Here is a 20,001-nt window from a genome sequence, read left to right on the forward strand (position 1 = left end):
CAAAATTGGGGTCCCTGCTGCTTCTTAACAGCAACAGCAATCATGCCCAGCCCAAGGACACCATGAAGCACCCCGAGATTTGCCTACAAGGACCATGTCAACTGTGCCAAAAGGATTTATTTAAATTAACAAGACTGTAGGAAGAGCTAGGAAGCAGCACTGCTGGTGTAGGGGACCACAGAGGTCCCCAGCCCTGGTCACCGTCCCCAAGGGTCCAGTGGCCCGCAGATGTCAGAGGGTGGGAGGTCATTGTGCCCATAGAGGCCATGAGCATGAGTGGGCGGCAGGCAGGAAGTGTCAGGGCTGGACTGGACCTGCTGGGCACAGCCCTTGCCAGCCCAGCCACGGTAGCAGTGGCAACGGAAAGCATCCAGCGAGCTGGTGCTGAGGTGCAGGAGGCTGCCCAGGTCATGGGGCTGGCGGCGCACACAGCGCCCATGGCCGTGGCACTGCCTGTAGCTGCACTCCCGGGCTGCTGCTGTCACATTGGCCACGTAGGGACCTAGGATGGACACGAGGTAGTGGCGCAGGCTGGCACAGCTATCCTAGGGGGGAATCACTAGTGAGAACCCACCCTGGCACTGGGGTCCCTCCAGCCACGTATAGAGGATGTAGCCACCCTGACCAGCCCATGCTGGCTGTGGCACAGGAAGGGGCAATACTCACAGCTGAGTGGGAGTACGACATGTCTCCCCAGAGCACAAGTCCAGCTGCACCCAGTGCCGCACTCTCCCCAATGGTGTGTACCAGGTCAGCCTGCCAGGAGAGAGAGATGTGACTGGGCTGTGGGGACACAGCTGAGTCCCAGTGCCAAGCAGGACCCCCAGCACAACCACCACCAGCCCAGGAGTGCTTACTAGCTCTAGGAATTGGGGTGAGCGGCGGAAGGAGAGCCGGGAGTACGCGACCACAGGCAGGAGGCCACCAGTGCCGAAGGCGGCCACGCGCAAGGCCTCACGCAGCCGGTGGTGCACGTACCGGCGGCGCAGGGCAGGCGGCAGGGCAGGCGGCAGATAGATGCTGGGGTAGAGGGCAGCCGAGGCAGCCCAGAGCCAGCCCAGCTGGTTGTTGCGCTGCACCTCCGCCGGCCGGCACTGCCCGGTGTAGTTGGCCTCCTTGGCCCAGTTGCCATTGAGGCAGTCAGGGAAGCGGTAGAAACCCCAAAGCCCCTTTGGGTGCAGGGTTCGGCCCAGCAGAAGCGTCTCCTCCATCAGAACCTGTGCTGCCTGCTCGAACTCCCACTGGGCCAGCTGGAGCCGCCGCTGTGTTGGCATAAGGCTGTGCCGGTCCTGCACCCACTGCTCTGAGGCCGCGCGGTAAATCCGCTTGGCCCCCCAGTTCTGGGCCCAGAGGGGTCTCCACTCCTCCCAGTCCACCACAGCCAGGCCGCGGAAAGTGGGTTGCAGGAGGAGACGGATGTCCCCAGCCACCCTGGCAAGGTGGGCACTGAGGGGGACCCTCTGGGGGATGCCCCCATTGAGGGGGATGCCCTGCCGTGTCAGGTAGGGGTACAGCCCGAACTTGTTCTTGTAGAAGATGGTGATGTTCTGACCAATGAAGTGGCCATCCTGGTTCTCCACGATGCCATAATCACCAAGGGGCAGCTCCACACCGAAGCGGCGCTGGCAACGGCTGGTGGGGATGTTCCACACCACAGCGAAGGGCTGGCCACCTGCCAGCGGCCCCGGGGCCGGGCTCTCCTTGCTGGCCATGCCCAGTGCCAGGCAGGCCCACAGCGCCAGCGCTGGCATCATCCTGTGTTGCCCACTGCCTGCAAGGCCAGCACCCTGTAGGGAAAGGAGATTGGCAGGAATGAAGTGGTGGGGCACAGCTGGCACCTCGGCCATGCTGGCACTGCCACCCTGGCACCTGGTGAGCTAGGATGGGCTACAGCAGCAGGGCTGCCCCACAGGCACCTGCTACTCACCCAAAATCCAATAGGATTTGTCAAACTTGGGGGTTTTGGGCACTGCTGCTTGCCTGCATCACCACAGCCATGGCACAGCTCTGCTGTGGCACTACGAGCTGCTGATCCCAGTGCCTGTTTCCCTGCCAGCTCCTAGTCCTGTCCATAGCAGGGGCACTGTGATCCCCTTGTCCCCGTTTCATATCAGGCTGGCCAGGCTGGGTGCCCTGCTGATGGGCTCAGCCCCCCAGGAGATGACCCCCATAGCCCAGGCAGGGCCAGAGAGGGGCCAGCTGCCCCTGCCCAGTGCTGACCAGCTGCCTGGGGCAAGGGGATTAGGCAGGGGACAGGTCTGGGGGCCTCGTGACACAGCAAGGACAGTGCTAATCCCCCAGCGTGGGGCCCAGCTGCTCTCCCTGACCTTCCCAGTCCTGTGCCTCAAGCCCTCACCGGCTCCCTGGGGGTCCTGGCTGCCTGCCCACCTCACAGTGCAGTGCTGCGCTCCCCAGTGCCCCTCCAGCCTCCACATGCCTCAGTTACCCCAGGCTGCTCAGTGAGGGCAGCAGCAGACACTCTGGTGCCACACTGTCGTCAGCCCCAGAGAGTTCCCTGGGTGGAGGATATGCTGGTGGGACTGATCAGGGCTCCTGGGACCTGTTCCCACCCCAGTACCCGACATGGAGCCTCACTCCCCACCACACTGGTGATCCCAGAGCCCTGGCCAGACAAGTTGGGGGCCACCCACACACCCTAACAATAGGGCCAGGGCAAAGCAGGCTGGGGAAGCTGGTGTCAGCCCCGCAGGAGGGTGGCCAGGCAGGCTGGCAGGGCTGAGGCAGGCAGCTCCTGCCTGCACTTGTTTTTAATCACCAGTTGGAGGCCCCGGCCTCTCAGATGTCCTTCTTCATCCAGAAGATGGGCAGCCCTTTGGCATCGCGGTAAGGGGTCTCCAGGAGGCTGTGCCCACCATCCTCGGCCAGCACACCCCTCGCCCAGATGACAGAGGGTGAAGAGGGTGGTGGTGGGGCAGCAGGAGGAGGGGGAGGGGGTGGTGGGGGTGTGGAGGGCACCCTTGGCCTGGCGGCGATGGCGGTGGCAGTGCCAGGAGGGGTAGAGAAGAGCCGCAGAACCTCGGCAGGTATGGTGGGGCTGAGGAAGGCCACGCTCTGCACTGGCTCGCCCAGGACAAAGCCCAGGTGGGCGTAGAAGTGCTGCTTGTCGTGGGTGGTGAGGTGCAGGCAGCCAAAGCCCCGGGCCCGGGCCCACCGCTCGGTGGCCTCCATCAGCTGCCGCCCGTAGCCCTGGCCCCTCAGCGCCCGGGCCACCACCACGCTCTCCACAAAGAGGTCGTGGGGCCGGCCGGCCACGCGGGACAGCCGGACGTGACCCACGAGCTGGCAGGGACCCACAGGGGCTGCAGTGGGGGCCTCGGTGGGACCCTGTCTCCGTAGCAGCAGCAGGCAGGTGGGGAAGGAATCCGAGGAGCGCTGGAGCGTGTGGAGCCGCGAGGCCCGGCTCTTCCCCCACTCCTCGCTCAGCAGCTCGGCGCAGGCCTCCAGCAGCTCCGGCCTCTGGTGCAGGGGAACCAGTCTGAGCTCCTCCGACACAGAGCCCATTCTTCTCACTGGTGGAAGACCAAGCAGGCCATGACTTAGAGGCAACAGGGGACAGAGCCAGTATCTGTCCCCCAGCCCAGCCCTGGTGCAGGCAGGGCTCCCCAGCTGTGCAGCGGGTCCAGGTTCTAATGACAGCACCACAGCATGGAGGCCAGATCCAGGCACCCATACCATAAGACCTGCAGGCAGGTCTGGCAACAGCGAGCAATCAGGACAAACTGGCCTTGTCCCTGCCTCAGCCCTGCCACCAGATCCTGCCACCAGAGCATCCTGCCAACCATCCCATCACACATGTGTCCTCTGTGGTAGGAGAAGGCTACAGTGCCATGGAGCTGAGCAGACCCTAGCCACACCACACCAATGCTGGGGCTCTATGCCACAATTGGTGAGCAGCTGGGACCCTTCTCCCAGCCTGGTGGTCATTCCCCTTACAAAGGAGAAGCCACAGGCAGGAGGAACTGTCACACTGACTCATGGCATACAGTTGAGCAAGCTGCCCACTTTCTGCTCTACTGGGGAGGGCCAAGCCCTATGCCCCTGCACACTCAGGGTGCCCCCCAAACTTCCCCCCAGATCCAAGACCCCCAGCTCCCAGCCCAACCTGCATCCTCCCCAGCCTTTGGAGGCCAGGAAGCATCCTAGGGCCCTACTGATATCCCAACGCGGGGAATATTACATCTGTCTCCCCCAGGAAACCCCCACCAAGACGCTGCCACCACCTGGGGAGCCTCAGGTGTGGGGGGAAGCCCCTCCTCCAGGTCTGTCCTCCTGTCTGTCATTCTGCCTGTGGTGCCCCGCCAAGCTTCACCCAACCCAGTCCCGGTGCTCAGCTCCTCTCTTATGCCCGCCCCTCTCCATGGGGTGCAGGGCTGCCCACCCTGCCCGTGTTCACCCTGCCCACTGCTCCCGCTGCCCACCCTGCTCACACTCACCCTGCCTGTTGCTGCCGGCTCCCGTGCCCTCGGTGCCAGCTCGGCAGGAAGCAGCCCAGGCTCGTGGCCAACCGCAGCGCCTGGTTCTGCTTCCCGGCGCGAATGACACGTGAGTGCAGGGCCCCCCAGCCCAGACTGCACACCCACAGGACCACACAGACAGGACACCCACGCTGCCTGAACCCTCCATCTCTACAAACCCACCGCACCCGCGCAGCGGGCACAGTCCGCACGGCGCCCACCCACCAGCCACCCATCTACCCAGCACCCATCAGCCACCCCGCACTAGCCCATGGCTGAGCCACCGACCATCCCAACACTGATCGCTAATTCACCCGTCACTGACTCCACCACTGACCCTATTATTAACCCCTCACTGCTCCCCCCCTCCTGTTTCCCCTCCCCCTCCCCCGGCCCGCCCCGCCCGTACCTCTCTCCCTGCCCCGCCGCCGCTGTCACTTCCGCCGCAGAGCTCCCGTTGCTGCCGCCCTCTCCGCTCGGCGGACGAAAAGCGCCCCCTGGCGACGGAACGCTGCCCGACCGCTCCCCAGAGCCTGTGGGCATGCGCGGAGGGCAAGAGCCATTCCCGGTGCCATCTCCGGTGCCGTCTCCCTGTCTCCTCGCCCGCTGCAGCGGAGAGCCCGGCGGGAGCTGCCGCCAATGTCCTGCTCCTCTGCTTGTCGCTCGCGGACTCCCGTCCCCACACACCGGCCCCTCCGACCCAGGGTCGGGACCCCGCTCCTGTTCTAAGTCCTGGGCTGGCCCAACGGGGCGGCGGGGGCTGGGTACGGACACCCCACCTCCCTGTTCCAAGCTTTTCTCAGGGGTGACTAATAATAGGACAAGGAGCAACGGTTTTAAGCTGGAGCGTAGGCAGTTCCATATAAATATTAGGAAGAATTTTTTCACTGTAAGCATTGCTGGGGGGAAGGGTGGCCCTGGGTGGGGGGACAGCGTGACTCGGGGCAGCTCTGCGGCAGACCTGCAACCTTCTCCTCTCTGCAGCTGGGTCAGAAGAAGAGGACCCAGGAATACCTGCTGCAGAGCCAGACCTACTGTAAGAGCCCGCACGAAGCCCTGCGCTGTGAGCCTGTGAGCTTCATGGGTGAGCAACCGGCCCCGGGTACCTTGCTCTCCTGGCGTCCCTCTGTCCCGGTGTCCTGTGGGGCGCCCCTTCACCCCCTCCCCCCAGCTGTGGGGCTGGCAGGAGGCTCACCCATCCCCTCTCCCATGCAGCACCCTCCTCGAGGGGTTGGGCTGGCTGGCGGGGTCCCCACTGAGCTGCAGGGTCTCTGACAGGGTGTGTCCCTCCAGGGCTGGTCAGATGGCAGATGTGTGACGAGAAGATGGAGGGCATCAAAGGGGGTGAGTGAGGGCAGCTGGGGAGAGGGACACTGAGCGTGGAGCTTCCTCCCACAGCCCAGGCAAAGGGGGCTCTGCTCCCAGCACTGCTGTGGGAAGGGGGTGTTCCTGTAGGGAGATATTCATGACTAGCAGCCTCCAGCTGAACCACATGCCCCCTCGCTCCGTGCTGGCCTTGGGAATCACCAGGTCCAATCTGCCCTGTCTGGAGGGCAGGGCAGGTGACAGGGCTGTCACTTCACCTCTGCTGAAGGATGCAGTGAAAGAGCATCCTGGTCTCATCCCTGGCCACACAGACACGGCATGTCCTCCAGCCAGCCTGGAATATGGCAAGGTGTCACCTGCAGTGGCTAAGGGCCCTGCTGAAGCAGGTGTGGAAGAGGTGGAGGCCCTCACTCTCCACCCAGGACGCTGCTCAGGGTTAGGGGGTCCCAGCCCCAGGGTGCTCTGCACGCTGGGGTGTCTTCTCTTCTGCAAGTCTCACAGAAGACACCCCAGCCCCAAAGGAGACAGCACACCGGAGAAAGCAGGGGGACAGATGCTCTTCCCAGGGGCACCCTCCCACCCGGCCACACAGCACCGGCTGCTCTCCTGGGCTGCAGAAAGGGGGCAGGAGAAGCCCAACCCAGAGTGAAGCTGATTCTTAAATTGGAATGGAAGCCTTCCCACCCCGCTCCAAGAGACCTCCCAAAAGATATGGGATGGTACCGGAGGCCGTGCCTCTTGGCTGGAGAGTCCCTGAGGGACAGAAGAACCTGATGGCCTTGGCGATGCAGCCGCCCCTTCGCTGTCACCCTGACGCCCACTCGGTGAGAGGGGGTCGCCGGGGCTGTGAGGGATCGTGGACCCCTTGCTCCCCCCGTAGGGCCGGAACCCCGGGCATTCGGGGGGTAACTCCAAGCGGGGGGAGGTACCCAAAGAGGGGGCGGGGCATGACCCCGAGTGACAGCTTGCCCGGCCGATCGGGAGGCAGGGACGAGGGGAGGGGGTGTGGTCCCAGCGCGGCGTCCGGCGGTGCGGGCACACGTGGGGCGGCAGCATGGCGGCGGCGGGCGGCCGGAGGGGCAAGGCGCAGCGCGGGGCGGCGGGACGGCGGCGGCCGCGGGCCGCGGTGAGTGCCGGGCTGGGGGCCAAGGGAGGAGGCCGAGGAGGGATTGCCGAGGTGGGGGTAGGTGCGGCGGGGGTCGTCGAACCTGTCCCGTAGATCGTCCCGGTGCGTCCCGCAGGTCCCGGGTGCTGAGGGGAGGCCGCGAGCGGCAGCCGGCCGGCCGGTCGACGAGGAAGTGTCCAGCGATTCCGAGCCGGAGATGTAAGAGCTGAGTTGGGAGGGTGCCGGTATCTGTGGGAATGCCCGTGGAGGTTCTGGTACTGGTGGGTGTGCCAGTACCGGTGCTTACGACTGTCCCCGCAGCCCGTCGCTGGGGCGGCGACGGCGGGAGGTGGCGGAGGATGAAGTGGAGGAGACGCCACAAGAGAAGAAGCTGCGTCTGGCCAAGCAGTACCTGGAGGAGCTCCGCCAGTACGGTGAGTGCCGCCTGGTGCCGGTGACCCGGCGGCGCGGGCAGCCCCCGGTGCTGAACCTTGACCTCACGGCCCGAATTCGCCACAGAGGAGGAGCGGGCAGCAGAGGAGGAGGAGGAGGCCCGGCCGGGGGATCTCATCGGGGACCGGCTGAAGGAGGACGTGGTGAGCAGAACCGCGGGCGCGTTCCCCTGGTGCAGGCGGCAGGCGATGCTCCCACAAGGCACATCCCGGGCCGCCCCCGCTGATCCTCCCACTTTTTCCCCAGCTCGAACAGAAGGGCCGGCTGCAGCGCCTGGTCGCCAAAGAGGTCAGTGTCCAGAGCTGAGGATGCTGGGGGGCTCCAAGTGCCAGCTTTGAGGGACACTGTGCCCTGGCCTTCTCAAGCTACCGTGCTGGCCTTGGCACCAGAGCCCCTCTCTCCCACCCGCAGTGTGGCTGCTAGTACTCTAGAGAAGGGGGGGGGGGAGTGCCATGCTCAGATACCACAGCTCTGGGGAAGGGACCCAGGTAACCCAGCTCACATCCCACCCTGCTCTCCCTGCAGGTGCAGCCTCCAGACCCAAGCAGCATCCGCGAGCTGCGGGGACATCGGCTGCCTGTCACCTGTCTGGTCATCTCTCCAGATGACAAGTTCATCTTTTCTGCTTCCAAGGATGGCTCCCTTATCAAATGCAAGTATTCTCCAGGGGCCACTGCTGGCTTTACCCCTGGTCTGAACCCTGCAGCAGCAGGACTGCTGGTGCCCTGGAGATGGCTTTGTCCTGAGCCCCACTGGGGATATGCATGTGCACATTCAAGGCTCTTTGTGAGGCTCATTGGTGCTTTCCAGAGTGGTGGGTGGCTCTCAGAGGGTGACAGTGATGCCTTTCCTGCAGGGGAAGTAGACTCTGGGAAGAAGCTGTGTGTGGTGCCTGGAGGGAAGAAGGGCACTGAGGAACAGAACATGGGGCATGCATCCCATGTCCTCTGCATGGCCATTTCATCAGATGGCAAGTACCTGGTATGGGATAGGGAGTTGGAGCATGGGGTAGAGAGGTCTTGAGGGAATGCATCTCCTTTTGGGGTTCCCAAGGGTTAGTATCTCATGCCCAGGTGTACTTTGCTGGGTTAAAGCAGCCCTTGCATCCAATGGAGTCAAGAAGGGGTGTCTGGAGCTCCCAAAGCATGTGGGGTGGAAGCAGAGGCTGGGGCAGGCCATGGGTCCCTGAAGGGCAGGTCTTGGGTATCCATTGCCTTTTGCCAGGCTACAGGAGACAGGAACAAGCTGATCATGATCTGGGATGCAGCCACGTGCAAGCGCCTGCACATCTTCACTGGGCACCGCGATGCTGTTTCGGTGAGTGGGGGGCATCGGCTGCAATGCCTGCAGGGTGAGGCAGAGCTGTCCATCCTGGTACCCCTCACTACTGCCCTGATGTCCATCTATCTGCAGGGCCTGTCCTTCCAGAAGGGCACCCACCAGCTGTACAGTGCCTCTCATGACCGCTGCGTCAAGGTCTGGAATGTGGCAGAGAACGCGTACATGGAGACCCTGTAAGAGCTGGGCGTTCCCACTGATCCTTGCCTGTGGGAGGCCCTGTGGCCCAGAGCTGTGCCCACAGCAGCTCTTTGCCACCTTCCCCTCCAGGTTTGGGCACCAAGACATCATCACGGGGCTGGACAGCCTGAGCCGGGAGTGCTGTGTGACCTCGGGGGGACGGGATGGCACCGTGCGGCTCTGGAAGATCCCTGAGGAGTCGCAGCTCGTGTTTTGTGGGCACCAGTAGGTCTGGGGAGGGGGATTTGAGAAGGCATCTGGGGCAGGAGTGTGAGGGTGCCAGGCATCACTGGGAGCCAGCTGGCACTCTGGGGACCATGAATAGGGTCTCAGAGCATGCTTTTCACTGATGCTGTCTCTTTCCTTCACAGGGGCTCCATCGACTGTATCCAGCTCATCAACGAGGAGCACATGGTGTCAGGTGCTGATGATGGGTGAGCATGGGGCTGGGGCAGTGTTCTGGGGGTGGGCAGGCAGTGTGCCACTCACCCCCTCACCCCTCTCCTCTATGGCAGGTCTGTAGCCCTGTGGGGGCTGACAAAGAAGAAGCCTCTGGCGCTGGCCCGGCACGCGCATGGCATGCAGGAGGCCCAGGGCCTCCAGCAGCCATACTGGATCTCGGCGGTGGCCCCCCTGCGCAACAGTGACCTCCTGGCTACAGGTGTGTGGAGCCGCTTCAGAGCCGGTTTGGGGGTGTCCTGCTGGGGGGTTTTGTGCTCCTTTCCCTGTGTTGGGATGCATGGCAGCCTCCTCTCTCTGCTCCAGGCTCCCACAGTGGCAGCGTGAAGCTCTGGAAGTGTGGTGAGGGATTTCGGAAGCTGGAGCCCCTCTGTGACATCCCTTTGGTATGGATGGGGAGGTTGGGGATGTTGGAGATGGGTTGGAGCCAGTCTCTTGGCAGGGGCTTCCCTCCCTGGGCAGCAGGAGAAGGCTGCAGGAGCCACTCACCCTGCTCTGTCCCATCCAGGTGGGTTTTGTCAACAGCCTCAAGTTCTCAGCAGCTGGTGACTTTCTGGTGGCTGGCCTCGGGCAGGAGCACCGGTAATGTCCCCCCTCCCCAGCACTGCCTGGGAGCACAGCTCCTCCTCCTCCAGACCTCAACAGAGGGTGACCCCCATCTCTCATCTACAGGCTTGGACGGTGGTGGAGAATCAAAGAAGCCAAGAACAGCATCTGCATCATCCCCCTGAAGCAGAGGGCCACAGCCCCCAGCCCTGCCATCCCTGACAGCTCCTAGCCCCTGGCCCTGGCCCAGATGGAGATGGGTCATTAAACCCCTGTCCTGGAGCTGTGCCCCACGTTATTTGTGTTGCTTGCTTCTGGGGCCAACAGGACATGGTCTGGGGGTGTTTTGTACCCCCTGACCCTGCTGGCCCTGGGTCATTAAACCCCTGTCCCTGGAGCTGTGCCCCACATCCTTTGTGCATCCACACTCCTGGGGACAGGGTCTGGGGGTGTTGTGTGCCTCCCTGACCCTGCTGGCCTCCAAATTGTGACATGGCTCTGCCTTCTCCAAGGGAGTGCCCATTTCCCTTATGTTCAGATGGACTGGACCTGTGGAAGACCCCATTTGTAAAAAAAACAGAATCCAAACCACTTTATTTACATAAATTACAAAAAAAAAAACCAAAACAAAACAAAAAACAACAACCCAAAACCCAATACCCCACACTGTTGCTCACAGAAAAAAAAACAACCTACTCTTAAAAACTTGTTTGGGCTCAAGAACCTGGGTCTCGTTACTCGCCCTGAGCTGGGGGATTGCAGGCATTTGCCCCCACTCCTGCCCTGTCTGCCAGGCAGGGCTTAGCTCAGGGCATGGGGAGGGCAGGGAGGGAGGGGACGATATTTATGATAAAGTTCCTTCCAAAGTTTGCAAGTTTTTGAATTTCTCGAGTTTCTCAAATAAAAATGAATGTTCCTTGTTTCTACATCAATCTCAGTTTTTAAAAAAAGGTCAGAAGGGCTACGGAGCTAGGTGAGGAAAATCAGAACAGTGGTGGAACTGGGGGCAAGGGGAAGTGCTTGGTGGCTTTCCCTGGGACCAAAAACGAGGAGGAAGAGGAGGTGAAAGTGTGCAAAGGGCTCAGTGGGAGCTCCACTTGTCCGGGGAGGGGGGCATGGGGCAGGACTCAGCACTGGGAGAGCAGGGTGGGTGACATGGGAAAGGTGGCAGAGGGGTGAGAGGGGCAAGGACAATGTGTGCCAGCACAGGGCTCAGCGTGGAGGGAGCATGAGGGGCAGCGTGGGTTGGGGCAAGTGAAGCGTGACTTGGGGACTTGGCAAGAGGGAGCTGGGTTGTGGATCACAGCCCGGTGGGAGGGAGAGGGGGCTGTCACCACGGCTGGTGCAGGGTGGGGGGAACGTGCCCCACAGCTCAGGTCAAGGTCTGGGGGTTGCGTGCTACAGCTCAGTGCGAAGGGTGAGGGGACATCCACCATGGCTGGGAGCAGGGAATAGGGGGGTGACCTGCACCTCAGTACTGTGCAGAGGACAGGGAGGCTTAGACCACGGCTTGGTGCAAGGGACCAGGGGGATGTACCAGGGGATGGGGGCACAGCAGCTGCGTGCAGAAACCCGAAACCTGCACCACAGCTCAGACTGGGGGGAGGGGGACATGCACCATGGTTCAGTGCAGGTGACACAGGGGACGTGCACCACAGCTCAGGTCAAGGGATGGGGGATGTTTGCCATGACTCAGTGCAGAGGACAAGGGAGGTGTAACGTGGCTCAGCACAAGGGAAGGGTGACACGTACCATGACCCACCGCGTGCTGGGCAGGGGCTGAGCCTCCCGCCTGCCTCTGGCCCTGATCAGCCGGGCCGTGGGTGCTGCTCTCCCTAGGGAGGGACCCAAGGGCAGTGCAGCCACGGGCAGGAGCCCTTCACAAGGACGATGTCGTGGAGTCCACCACCTCACGACCATTGCACACCGTGGGCACATACTGTGAGGCCGAGCCTGGCCAGGAAGGCAGCAGTTAGGAGCAGGTTGGGGTCTGGAAGAAGCCCCCCATCCACCCACCCACTGAGGACATCCCACCATGGTGGGCAATGAGTGCCTGGGGAGTTTCATCCCCCTGGGCTAGGGTGTAGGGTACCTAGGGTGGCCATGTTCCCCCCAAGGCTGATGACAGGGTCTCAGGGACCTGCATCCTCCAGCACTGGGATGGAGGGTGCCCAGGGTAGCTGTGTCCCCCTGGGGTGATCATGGTGCCCCCATCTACCTGCTGGCAAGGGTGTACTGCCCCCCTAAATCATCCCCAGCCCAGCCCCAGTCTGCTGCACTCACCGTGGGACTGGCTGGAGCTGGCAGCTGCCACACTGAACCGAGCAGTGCCCACGCGGTGGCTGGCCACGTTCTTCTGAGGCTGGAAGAGTATGATGTGGAGCTTGGGGGTAAAGAGGCAGCCAAGGACCACAGTGCCACTGAGGCTCACTGAGATGCACATGGTGGTGGTCTGGACCTGGAGACAGGGGTGAGCATCAGGTGCTGTTGCCACCATCCTTCTGCCCCGAGCAGGGCAGAGTCAAACCCTCCCTGTGCCACCAGGCAGAGGCTGCTGCCTGCACCCCACAGGCACATCCCACCCCATATCAACTCTCTCCATCAAGGTAGAACTGCTGGAGACCTGTTGGCAGAGGTTGGGTGCTGCCCTGATGGGCACAGGCTGCTCCTGCAAATGGGGTGCACCCTGAGCATGACTCCCACCCAGCCTTGCTAACACCCCTCACCCCAGGGCCCGCTCCCACCAGGGGATTCAGTTCCTCTCCAGAAGCCCCCAACTGCAGCCACTTCCACATATTTCTCTCAGGCCTGGCAAGAAAGTGGCTGGGCACCTTGCCAGGAGGGATGAGGTGGTGCAGGGTGCACCTCATGTTTCTCCATCCTCAGCACTGCTCCACTCTCCTGGGAGCTTGGCATTCATGCCCTGAGGGGACACATCTCATGCCTTCAGAACACAAGGCTGAAGGATGGCAATCACTTCTCCACAGTCAAGTGAGGGGAGTCTCAGGAAGACTCAGGGATATTTTCCATCCTCACCCTATCAAACCGTATGCCAAAGGGGATGTCTTCTCCCCAGAACTCAATGCCCCCTTAGCCAAAGCCCTTCAGCCACACTACACCTGGTAACAAACACACCCAGGTCACCCAAGGCAGAGGTGACCGTCACCATATATCCATGGCTGAATATCCTTCCTCAGACCCATGCATCTCCTAGCTACAAACCCCGTGGGGCCCAAATCACCAGGACTGCTCTGTTCAAGTCTTACTAGAGCCCCCCACATCCCAGGTTCTTACTCGGTAATCACTGGAAGTCACATAAAAGATGGGCAGGAAGGCCAGCCAGATGATGCAGGTTGTGTACATGGTGAACCCGATGAATTTGGCCTCATTGAAGTTTTCAGGGCATTTCCGTGTCTTGAAAGCATAAACCGTGCAGAGGACAATCAAGAGGACATTGTAGGTGAGTGAAATGAGCATGTTTGAGTCACGGTTGTTGCACTTCAGAGTGACAATGTACCTCTTGTCAGGCTCAGTCTCCTTGCCTGTGCCAGGGGCCTCCACCAGCAGCCAGATGATGACTATGATCAGTTGGCAAGAGATGAGGGCCATGCAGATGACCACCTGTGATGTGGGGCTTATGAACCGGGGGCGCTGGACCCCCTCCTTCACCCCACTGAAGATCCTGGCAATGCGATTTGTCTTGGTCAAGAGGGCAGAATAACAGACAGCAAAGGACGTACCCAACCCCAGACGACGGAGAGTGCAGACCCCGGTGGAAGGCTTTGCAATGAAGATGAAGGTCATGCTGTAGCACATGAGGACCCCTGTCAGGAGAATATAGCAGAGCTCCCGGCCAGAGGCCTTCACGATGGGGGTGTCATTGTTCTTCATGAAGACTCCAAAAACAAACAGGGTTGAGATAAAACCGAGGCAAGAGATAGTGACGGGACCAATGGCCCAGACATCTTTCCAGCGGATGTACTCTTGGGGTAACTCATAGCACCCATTCAGGGTCTCATTGGGCCAGTAACCAAGACCACAGTCCATGCAGGTGAACTCATCCAGCAAGTACTCGTAGGGCTGGCAGGGGATGCAGAGCCAGCAGCATATGTCTCCAGGCTGCATGCTCTTTATCTCATTTTTCTTGCAGGGGTCACTGCACTGGGATACGGGGATGGAGGTCTCAGCCCATGGGATGAGGCTGGTGTTGAGGATGAGCCCCTCTGCCCAGTAGCCCACTTTCTGGTACTGATACCGCCCGCCCATGTGGTGATAGTTGAAGATGTTGTAGCGCCCAATCCCATCTCCGTAGCGGTCGAATCGAACGATGCTGTCAGTGTCTGCTGGCCTGAATGGAGCTGGAGGGAGAAGAAGGAGACATGGTGACTGCTGTGGGGCAGGAGAGAGCTCACTCCCAGCATGGAGACAGGGTTCCTTCAAAGGCTCACATCCCACGAGGCTTACAGGCAAATGTCCAGACTATTCCCTGCCTTCACTCTTATCACTGCTGCCTATTCAGATGTTAGAAGCAGGAAAGCAATGGTGGAGAACTATCTCCGCATGTACTTAAGAGCTCATCAGCCCAGACAGCTCTGCAGGGACCAAGAGGGAGATTTTGCAGCCTCCATAGTACTCAACAACACCCAGGAAGCTGGGCTCAGCCTAAGTCACAGACAACACAATTCTAATTCATCCCCAACTACGTAGGGTTTTCCTCCAGTTTAATGCCCAAAATGTGAATAAATCATGGCACAGGCAAGTGAGGTCTACAAGGACCCACCCAGCTCTAACAGGATGGAGTTGGTCACCAGCTTCTCCACACTGCACAAGGGACCTGGATTGCCTCTCAAGGGTGATAGTGGGCTGTTGGTGTCCACAACAACAACGCACGGCATAGGGTTCCCCAGGCGAGAGCAGGCTGGAGGAACTGCAGGGCTTTGGGTCAAATATGGATCTTCCCCCTCCCTTCCCCTCCATTCATCCTTTTCCAGTTAGGAAATCAAACCCCATCTCCACCTCTGGACTCACCGTCAAAATTGACATTGAGCATAAAGTCCTTGTAGAACTTCTTGCCATTGACAGGCTTCATGGCATCGCAGAGCTTGGTGGAGTTGGGACACAGTGCCCGGTGCATGTTGTGGAGAGAGTGAGCCATGGCATAGACCGCATTGACCACGAATGTGATCTTGGACTCTGGCTCAAACTTGCCTGTTCTGAGGGAGTACCGGCTGCAGTCCTGTGTGTGCAAGCTGCACTTGAATTTCTGCTCCCAAAACTCCCTAAACCAGGGATTTCGGCTGTTATTGTAGGGGTGGAGGTTAAGGAAGTAAGAAACAAACTCCTTGATGGGGTAGGCTGCCAGCTCAATGGTGATCGCTCCCTCTGCTACCGCTTCACTCCCAGCCACCACGCTCTCCAGGGCTCCCCACCCATCACTGGCCACCCACATGAAGGACACATTGGCTCTCTGGGCAGCCGCCAGCAGCTCACGGGCATCTTCACTTCGGGTGAACATCACGACCACCCTGGCATTGGGCTTCTGCATCAGAGCCCGGACCACCCCGTCGAAGGTCTTCTTGTTCATGGAGCGCCCCACCTTCTCCGAGGTGGCGATGCAGATGTTGCGCATGCGGGCTTCTTGCTCAAAGGCCTCGATCCCCGTCTCCCCGTAGTCACCCTCTGAGGCCACAGTGGACACATAGGTCCAGTTGAAGAAGCGGAGGATCTCTGCCATGGCTTTGGCTTGGTAGAAATCCGGTGGGACAGTGCGGGCAAAGTAGTCGTAGCGGGACTTGTCACTGAGCTTAGCGCTGGTGGAGGCGTAGCTGATCTGTGGGATCTGGAAGAGCCTCAGGAGGTTGGCCACCTGTGTGGAGGAGAAGAGGTGAGTGCCTGAAGATGTGCCCCAGCCAGGGACATTCCCACTGGGGACCCCAGCTGATGCCCAGTGGGGTGCAGCCACTCCCAAGCACAACTGCGGGGCTGGTCAGCAACCTGCCCACCTGGCTGGCAGACAGATGGACAGCACAGCCATATGGTAGCCTGAGCCCTGAGACATGCTAATTTCTTTTATTATTTTAATATTTTGGGCATTTCCCCTCTGAAATTTGGGTCTGGAGGTGGGTAAATAGCTTTGTGGCGAAAGCACAAACTCCCCCCTGGGAAACCTGGAGTTGATGCTTGTGGGTGCAGAGCAAGTCAGGCAGTTCAGTGACATGGGAGGAGAGGGCTGGAGAGGCCGGGGCAGAGCCCCCCGCCCATACTGGGGCGGCTGCTTGCCCTGGGGAATGGTGCCTGTGCACCCTGCACCGGGAGCCCCGGCGGGACCCGCACCTTCCAGCTGCTCGGCAGAAGCTCTTGTTAGCTTCCCCAGGGAGACAGCCCGGCTAATGAGCCTGTTAGGAGCCCAGGCTCTGAGAGCAGCAAAGGGGGGGCTCGAGGGGGCCGGCGGGGCCAGGGAGCCTGCCTACATCTCGCTGCTCCCCAGGCGGAGATGCGGCTTAATTAACGTGGACAAATGTCCTGGATGACAAGGTCTCCCTAATGGCAAGAGGACCCCGGGGCGCAGGGAAGCTGCTGCCTGTCCTGGCCGGCGCTGCCCGCCCGCCTACTGCCCGCACCACTGTCCGCCTGCCCCGTGCCCCAGCCGTGGGGACACCCAGCAAGAGAAGGGACAAGAAACCTCGTGGACTGGACTAGGGTGTTTCCTCCCTCGCTCACCCCAGCTCCTCCGCCCCACAGCCAGGAGGATGTGGAGTCCCAGTGGCCGGCAGACGGGTTCAATGTGCCCTGGGGACTCGTTAAATCCCAGCGAGCAGGTGGGCCACCGGCAGCCCTCGGGGCTCAGCTGTCGCTGCCGGCTCCCTGCATCCCCAGGGGATGCTCAATTCCCTACCTGAAACGCCCCAGGCTCTGCAAAGCTGCAGATTTTGGGCACTGAGCTGCACCCCACCCAGGTGACAGACTGGTCGAACGCTCGAAGTGCCCATTCCCATGGGATCACTGGGGCCCTGACCGGCAGCCCTGTGGCCGAGCCCCAAGGAGGCGGGGGTTTCCTTGCAGCTGGCAGGATGGGTGTGTATGGGGGGGGGGGCGTCAGAGGGGATGGCGCCCCCTTGTGCTAGGCAGCCCTGCCTGCTGGGAATTGTGTCCCCACATTCCCACTGCAGTGTCCCTCCCATCGTTTAGACATCAGGGGTGTCATCACCATGCCAGGGGGTGTCCTTGTGCCTGGCCACCTACCTGTCCCACAGGGGACAGGGCCCACGGAGCTGAAGGTGACTAAACACTGCTACCACACGGTTGTAGCTCCCAGGCCAGGCCAGGCCAGGCCAGACCACCCATACTGGCACTGCTGGGAGGTGGTTCACACATGCAGAAAAAGTATGGTGGCATTGGGGACATCAAGGACCTAAGCACTGAGATCATCCTGGGCTGATGAGCTGTTTGCCACCACAAACACGAGGGGTATAAACAGAGGACAGATCAATTGACTTGACTTCCACAGCTTTTGGCAGGTGAGGGACTCCCTACATGCAAGAGCTTCCCTGTGCTGCACCAGCAGCAGCAGCATCACAATCCCACCAGGGCTGTGGGACCCTGCTACCATTTCTGCTAACCCTCCAACCCCATCCGAATCCCTCTTCTGGAGAGTACCTGGATGGAAACATCGCTGTAGGAGCCCCCGATGACACCAGTGATGGCGGTGGGCACATCATCGTGAACAGCGTAGGAGCCATCAGGGCAGATATGCTCAGAGCCATCCACCTTGGTGAGGGAGGCACGGACAAAGTCGAGGGACTGCTCGAGGGCATAGGTGTCCTTGGAGCAGGTGTCAAGGATGTGGGCGCCCAGCCTCACTCCCGGCAGGATGCTCCTGTCCTTGTTGATCTCATCCAGGGCGAAGAGCATGGCCTCCAGGCGCTGGATGCCTCGGTGCTCATTGATCTTGCCACAGTCTTCGCCCCCAACTCCTTTCTCGTGGACAGGGAAGAGGCCCCCGATCACCAGGTCTCCATCTGTGCTGATCTCCTTCTTGCCAGCTATGCCGTGCCCAGCAGCCAGGCACATGGCCAGGCACATCAGCCATAGCCAGGCGGCCAAGGAGTCCGCCATGGGGTGTACTGGTACCAGCCAGGGGACCCACGGCACCCCGTGTCACCCACTGCCACCTGTCAAGGTGAGAGCAGGCAGTCCCCAGGCATCGGGTGGCGGGGGGTGGCACGGTGTGGCACTGAAAGGTCGTGATGCTCCGGCAGAGCCCTCAGCACCTGCAAAAGTGAAGAGAAAAGCTGCTAGGTCTGTGCACCCAGGTGAGCTGGAGACTGCCCTGCAGACAGTGCCAGTGCTGCATAGGTGAGCAAGGGCATCAGCTTGCCTGTGCCCCCCACCCCAGCACACCTCATCCTGGGATACCCGCAAGAAGGAACCCTCACAGAAGAGAGAGCTGAGCAATGTGGCAGCTGTGGCAGTAACCTGGGACCACCAGGACACCAGCAAGTAACACAGACCCCAGGAGACAAATGGGGTCTGGTGTTGTCACCCCCCAGCTCCCCAGGATACACTGGCACAGGCAGGGAGGGCACAGAGCTGGCAGCACTGGGCAGAGCAACCTGCTGGGGGGCAGCTTGCCAGCCTCTAAAATCTTTGGAGTGAAATAGGAGCCAGGGAGTTCACCCAGGGCAGAGAGCCCTGGCTGGGCTGGCAGAGCCAACACCAGCTCTGAGATGAGCCCCCAGCCTCAGCAGCAGCAGCATCAGGGGTGTTGATGGCTCCCAACCTCCAGCCAAGAGTGCTGCCAAAACCACACAGTAGCGAGCCCACCATGCCTGCAGTGCCACTGTACTTAAGCCCCATCCCAAGCCCACCCGGAGCCCACCCCGCCCTGCTACTGGCCCCGGTGCTGCCCTTGGCTTGGGGCCAGAGCAGGGACACAGGGACACAGCATTGGCTTCACCTCCTGCAGTGAGCAGGGCATGGAGCAGGCTCCGGCAGCCGCCGTGCTTCAGAGCCTGTTCTCTCACCACCGCCCCTTCCTTCCCCATATACTAAATTCAGAGATTTCAGTAAAAGTAAGAGCCAGGTTTGCTGACTCCCTCTGCAGAAAGCACAGAGGCACGGGGGAATCAAAGGCTTTTGCAGCAGACAGGCCTTTTTTTTGGCAGGAGATGCAGTCCCTTCAGAGATGGGCTGTCTTTCCCCAAAGCACGGGAGAGATTTGTTTCCCTTTTGAACCCAACTACTGAGATCCCACAGGACCAGCATTTCGGGGACCACGGGAGAAGGGGATCCCCTGAGAGCCCAGACACCTCAGCCTGCTCCATCATGGTAAGCTGCTGGTGCCACAACAGGTCCCAGGGCAGAGCAGGGTGTTCATGGGGGGCATGCAGGGTGGGAGAATGATGCTGGAGAGTGCTGGGCCCCCCTGCAGCTCCCGGCAGCTGGTACCAAGGCCACCCTCTCCAAACAGGAGGAGGTGATGCCCATGGTTGGAGGAGCCCTCTGGCAAGCAGCTGGAGCTGGTGGTGATGCCCAGGGACATGTGGGCAGAAGGGTGATACAGGGTGTAACAGGTTGAATCTCCTCCTCTGTGCCCCACAGTGCCTGTCCTGGGTGCTGCCTGCAACAAGCTTCCAGCCACCCTGGGGTATCTCCTACCTAAGGCCCTTGAAGGAGTTTGGGGAGGAGGCTGCAGAAGGGTCCCTGCTTTATTTCAGGCTCTGACTGCTTTTGGGGAACCCAGGGTTTCCTCCTGCAGGAAGGAGGCCAGAGGCACATGAATTATTGATGGAGCCCACCGGCAGCAGGCTGCGCCTGGCATGGGGGTCCAACAGCATCAGAAGTCTGGCTCCTTGGGGTCCAGTTCTTCTGAGGCAGCTGCTGTGATCCAACAGAGGAAGAGCATCTTCACTTCAGGCAGAATGCTTCCAAAAGGGCAAACCATCACCTACCCTGCAGTGAGCCCCAAGGGACACTACAAACAGGGCTACAGCCATCCCCACAGGTGTTCAGCTGTGTTGGCATGGTGCTGAGGGAAGGACAGCCCCATGGGAACACCTAGAGAACATCTAGGGAAGTGAAGCACCCATCGGGGCCAAGGCAAGTCCAACCTGAAAACCG

The 20,001-nt window shown here is 60.9% G+C and overlaps 3 protein-coding genes across 6 annotated transcripts; 1 reads left to right on the forward strand and 2 right to left on the reverse strand.

The window, feature by feature from the left end:
- Positions 1-102: 102 nt before the first annotated feature.
- On the reverse strand, positions 103-5,099 carry LOC103533240 (hyaluronidase 3). Of its 2 annotated transcripts, none has more exons than XM_030458227.1 (5): positions 4,885-5,099; positions 2,777-3,530; positions 858-1,787; positions 667-756; positions 103-545 (listed from the first exon to the last, which is right to left on the reverse strand). In XM_030458227.1, exons 1-5 carry the CDS (start codon positions 5,016-5,018, stop codon positions 198-200), a joined length of 2,256 nt encoding a protein of 751 aa, XP_030314087.1. In that variant the 5' UTR covers positions 5,019-5,099; the 3' UTR covers positions 103-197. The 2 variants fall into 2 exon arrangements, with proteins under 2 accessions (XP_030314087.1, XP_030314088.1); XM_030458228.1 differs by lacking the exon at positions 4,885-5,099 and adding an exon at positions 4,455-4,582 and having other exon boundaries at positions 3,298-3,530.
- Positions 5,100-5,477: 378 nt separating this feature from the next.
- Positions 5,478-10,491, forward strand: RRP9 (ribosomal RNA processing 9, U3 small nucleolar RNA binding protein). Of its 2 annotated transcripts, XM_030458229.1 has the most exons (17): positions 5,478-5,559; positions 5,769-5,819; positions 6,303-6,625; positions 7,043-7,125; positions 7,228-7,340; positions 7,426-7,502; positions 7,606-7,647; positions 7,885-8,011; positions 8,216-8,340; positions 8,584-8,676; positions 8,773-8,873; positions 8,968-9,102; positions 9,249-9,311; positions 9,393-9,538; positions 9,643-9,722; positions 9,845-9,918; positions 10,009-10,491. In XM_030458229.1, the coding sequence occupies exons 3-17, from the start codon at positions 6,470-6,472 to the stop codon at positions 10,112-10,114; spliced, it is 1,521 nt and encodes a 506-aa protein (XP_030314089.1). In that variant the 5' UTR covers positions 5,478-5,559; positions 5,769-5,819; positions 6,303-6,469; the 3' UTR covers positions 10,115-10,491. The 2 variants fall into 2 exon arrangements, with proteins under 2 accessions (XP_030314089.1, XP_030314090.1); XM_030458230.1 differs by lacking the exon at positions 5,769-5,819 and having other exon boundaries at positions 6,295-6,625.
- A 1,270-nt stretch (positions 10,492-11,761) lies between these two features.
- On the reverse strand, positions 11,762-18,034 carry GRM2 (glutamate metabotropic receptor 2). Of its 2 annotated transcripts, none has more exons than XM_008498986.2 (5): positions 17,539-18,034; positions 14,911-15,748; positions 13,177-14,240; positions 12,166-12,340; positions 11,762-11,835 (listed from the first exon to the last, which is right to left on the reverse strand). In XM_008498986.2, the coding sequence occupies exons 1-5, from the start codon at positions 17,995-17,997 to the stop codon at positions 11,762-11,764; spliced, it is 2,610 nt and encodes an 869-aa protein (XP_008497208.2). In that variant the 5' UTR covers positions 17,998-18,034. The 2 variants fall into 2 exon arrangements, with proteins under 2 accessions (XP_008497208.2, XP_030314086.1); XM_030458226.1 differs by having other exon boundaries at positions 12,160-12,340.
- Positions 18,035-20,001: the final 1,967 nt, after the last annotated feature.

Source organism: Calypte anna, chromosome 12 (assembly GCF_003957555.1).
Source record: "Calypte anna isolate BGI_N300 chromosome 12, bCalAnn1_v1.p, whole genome shotgun sequence".
Taxonomy (NCBI): Eukaryota; Metazoa; Chordata; class Aves; order Apodiformes; family Trochilidae; genus Calypte; species Calypte anna.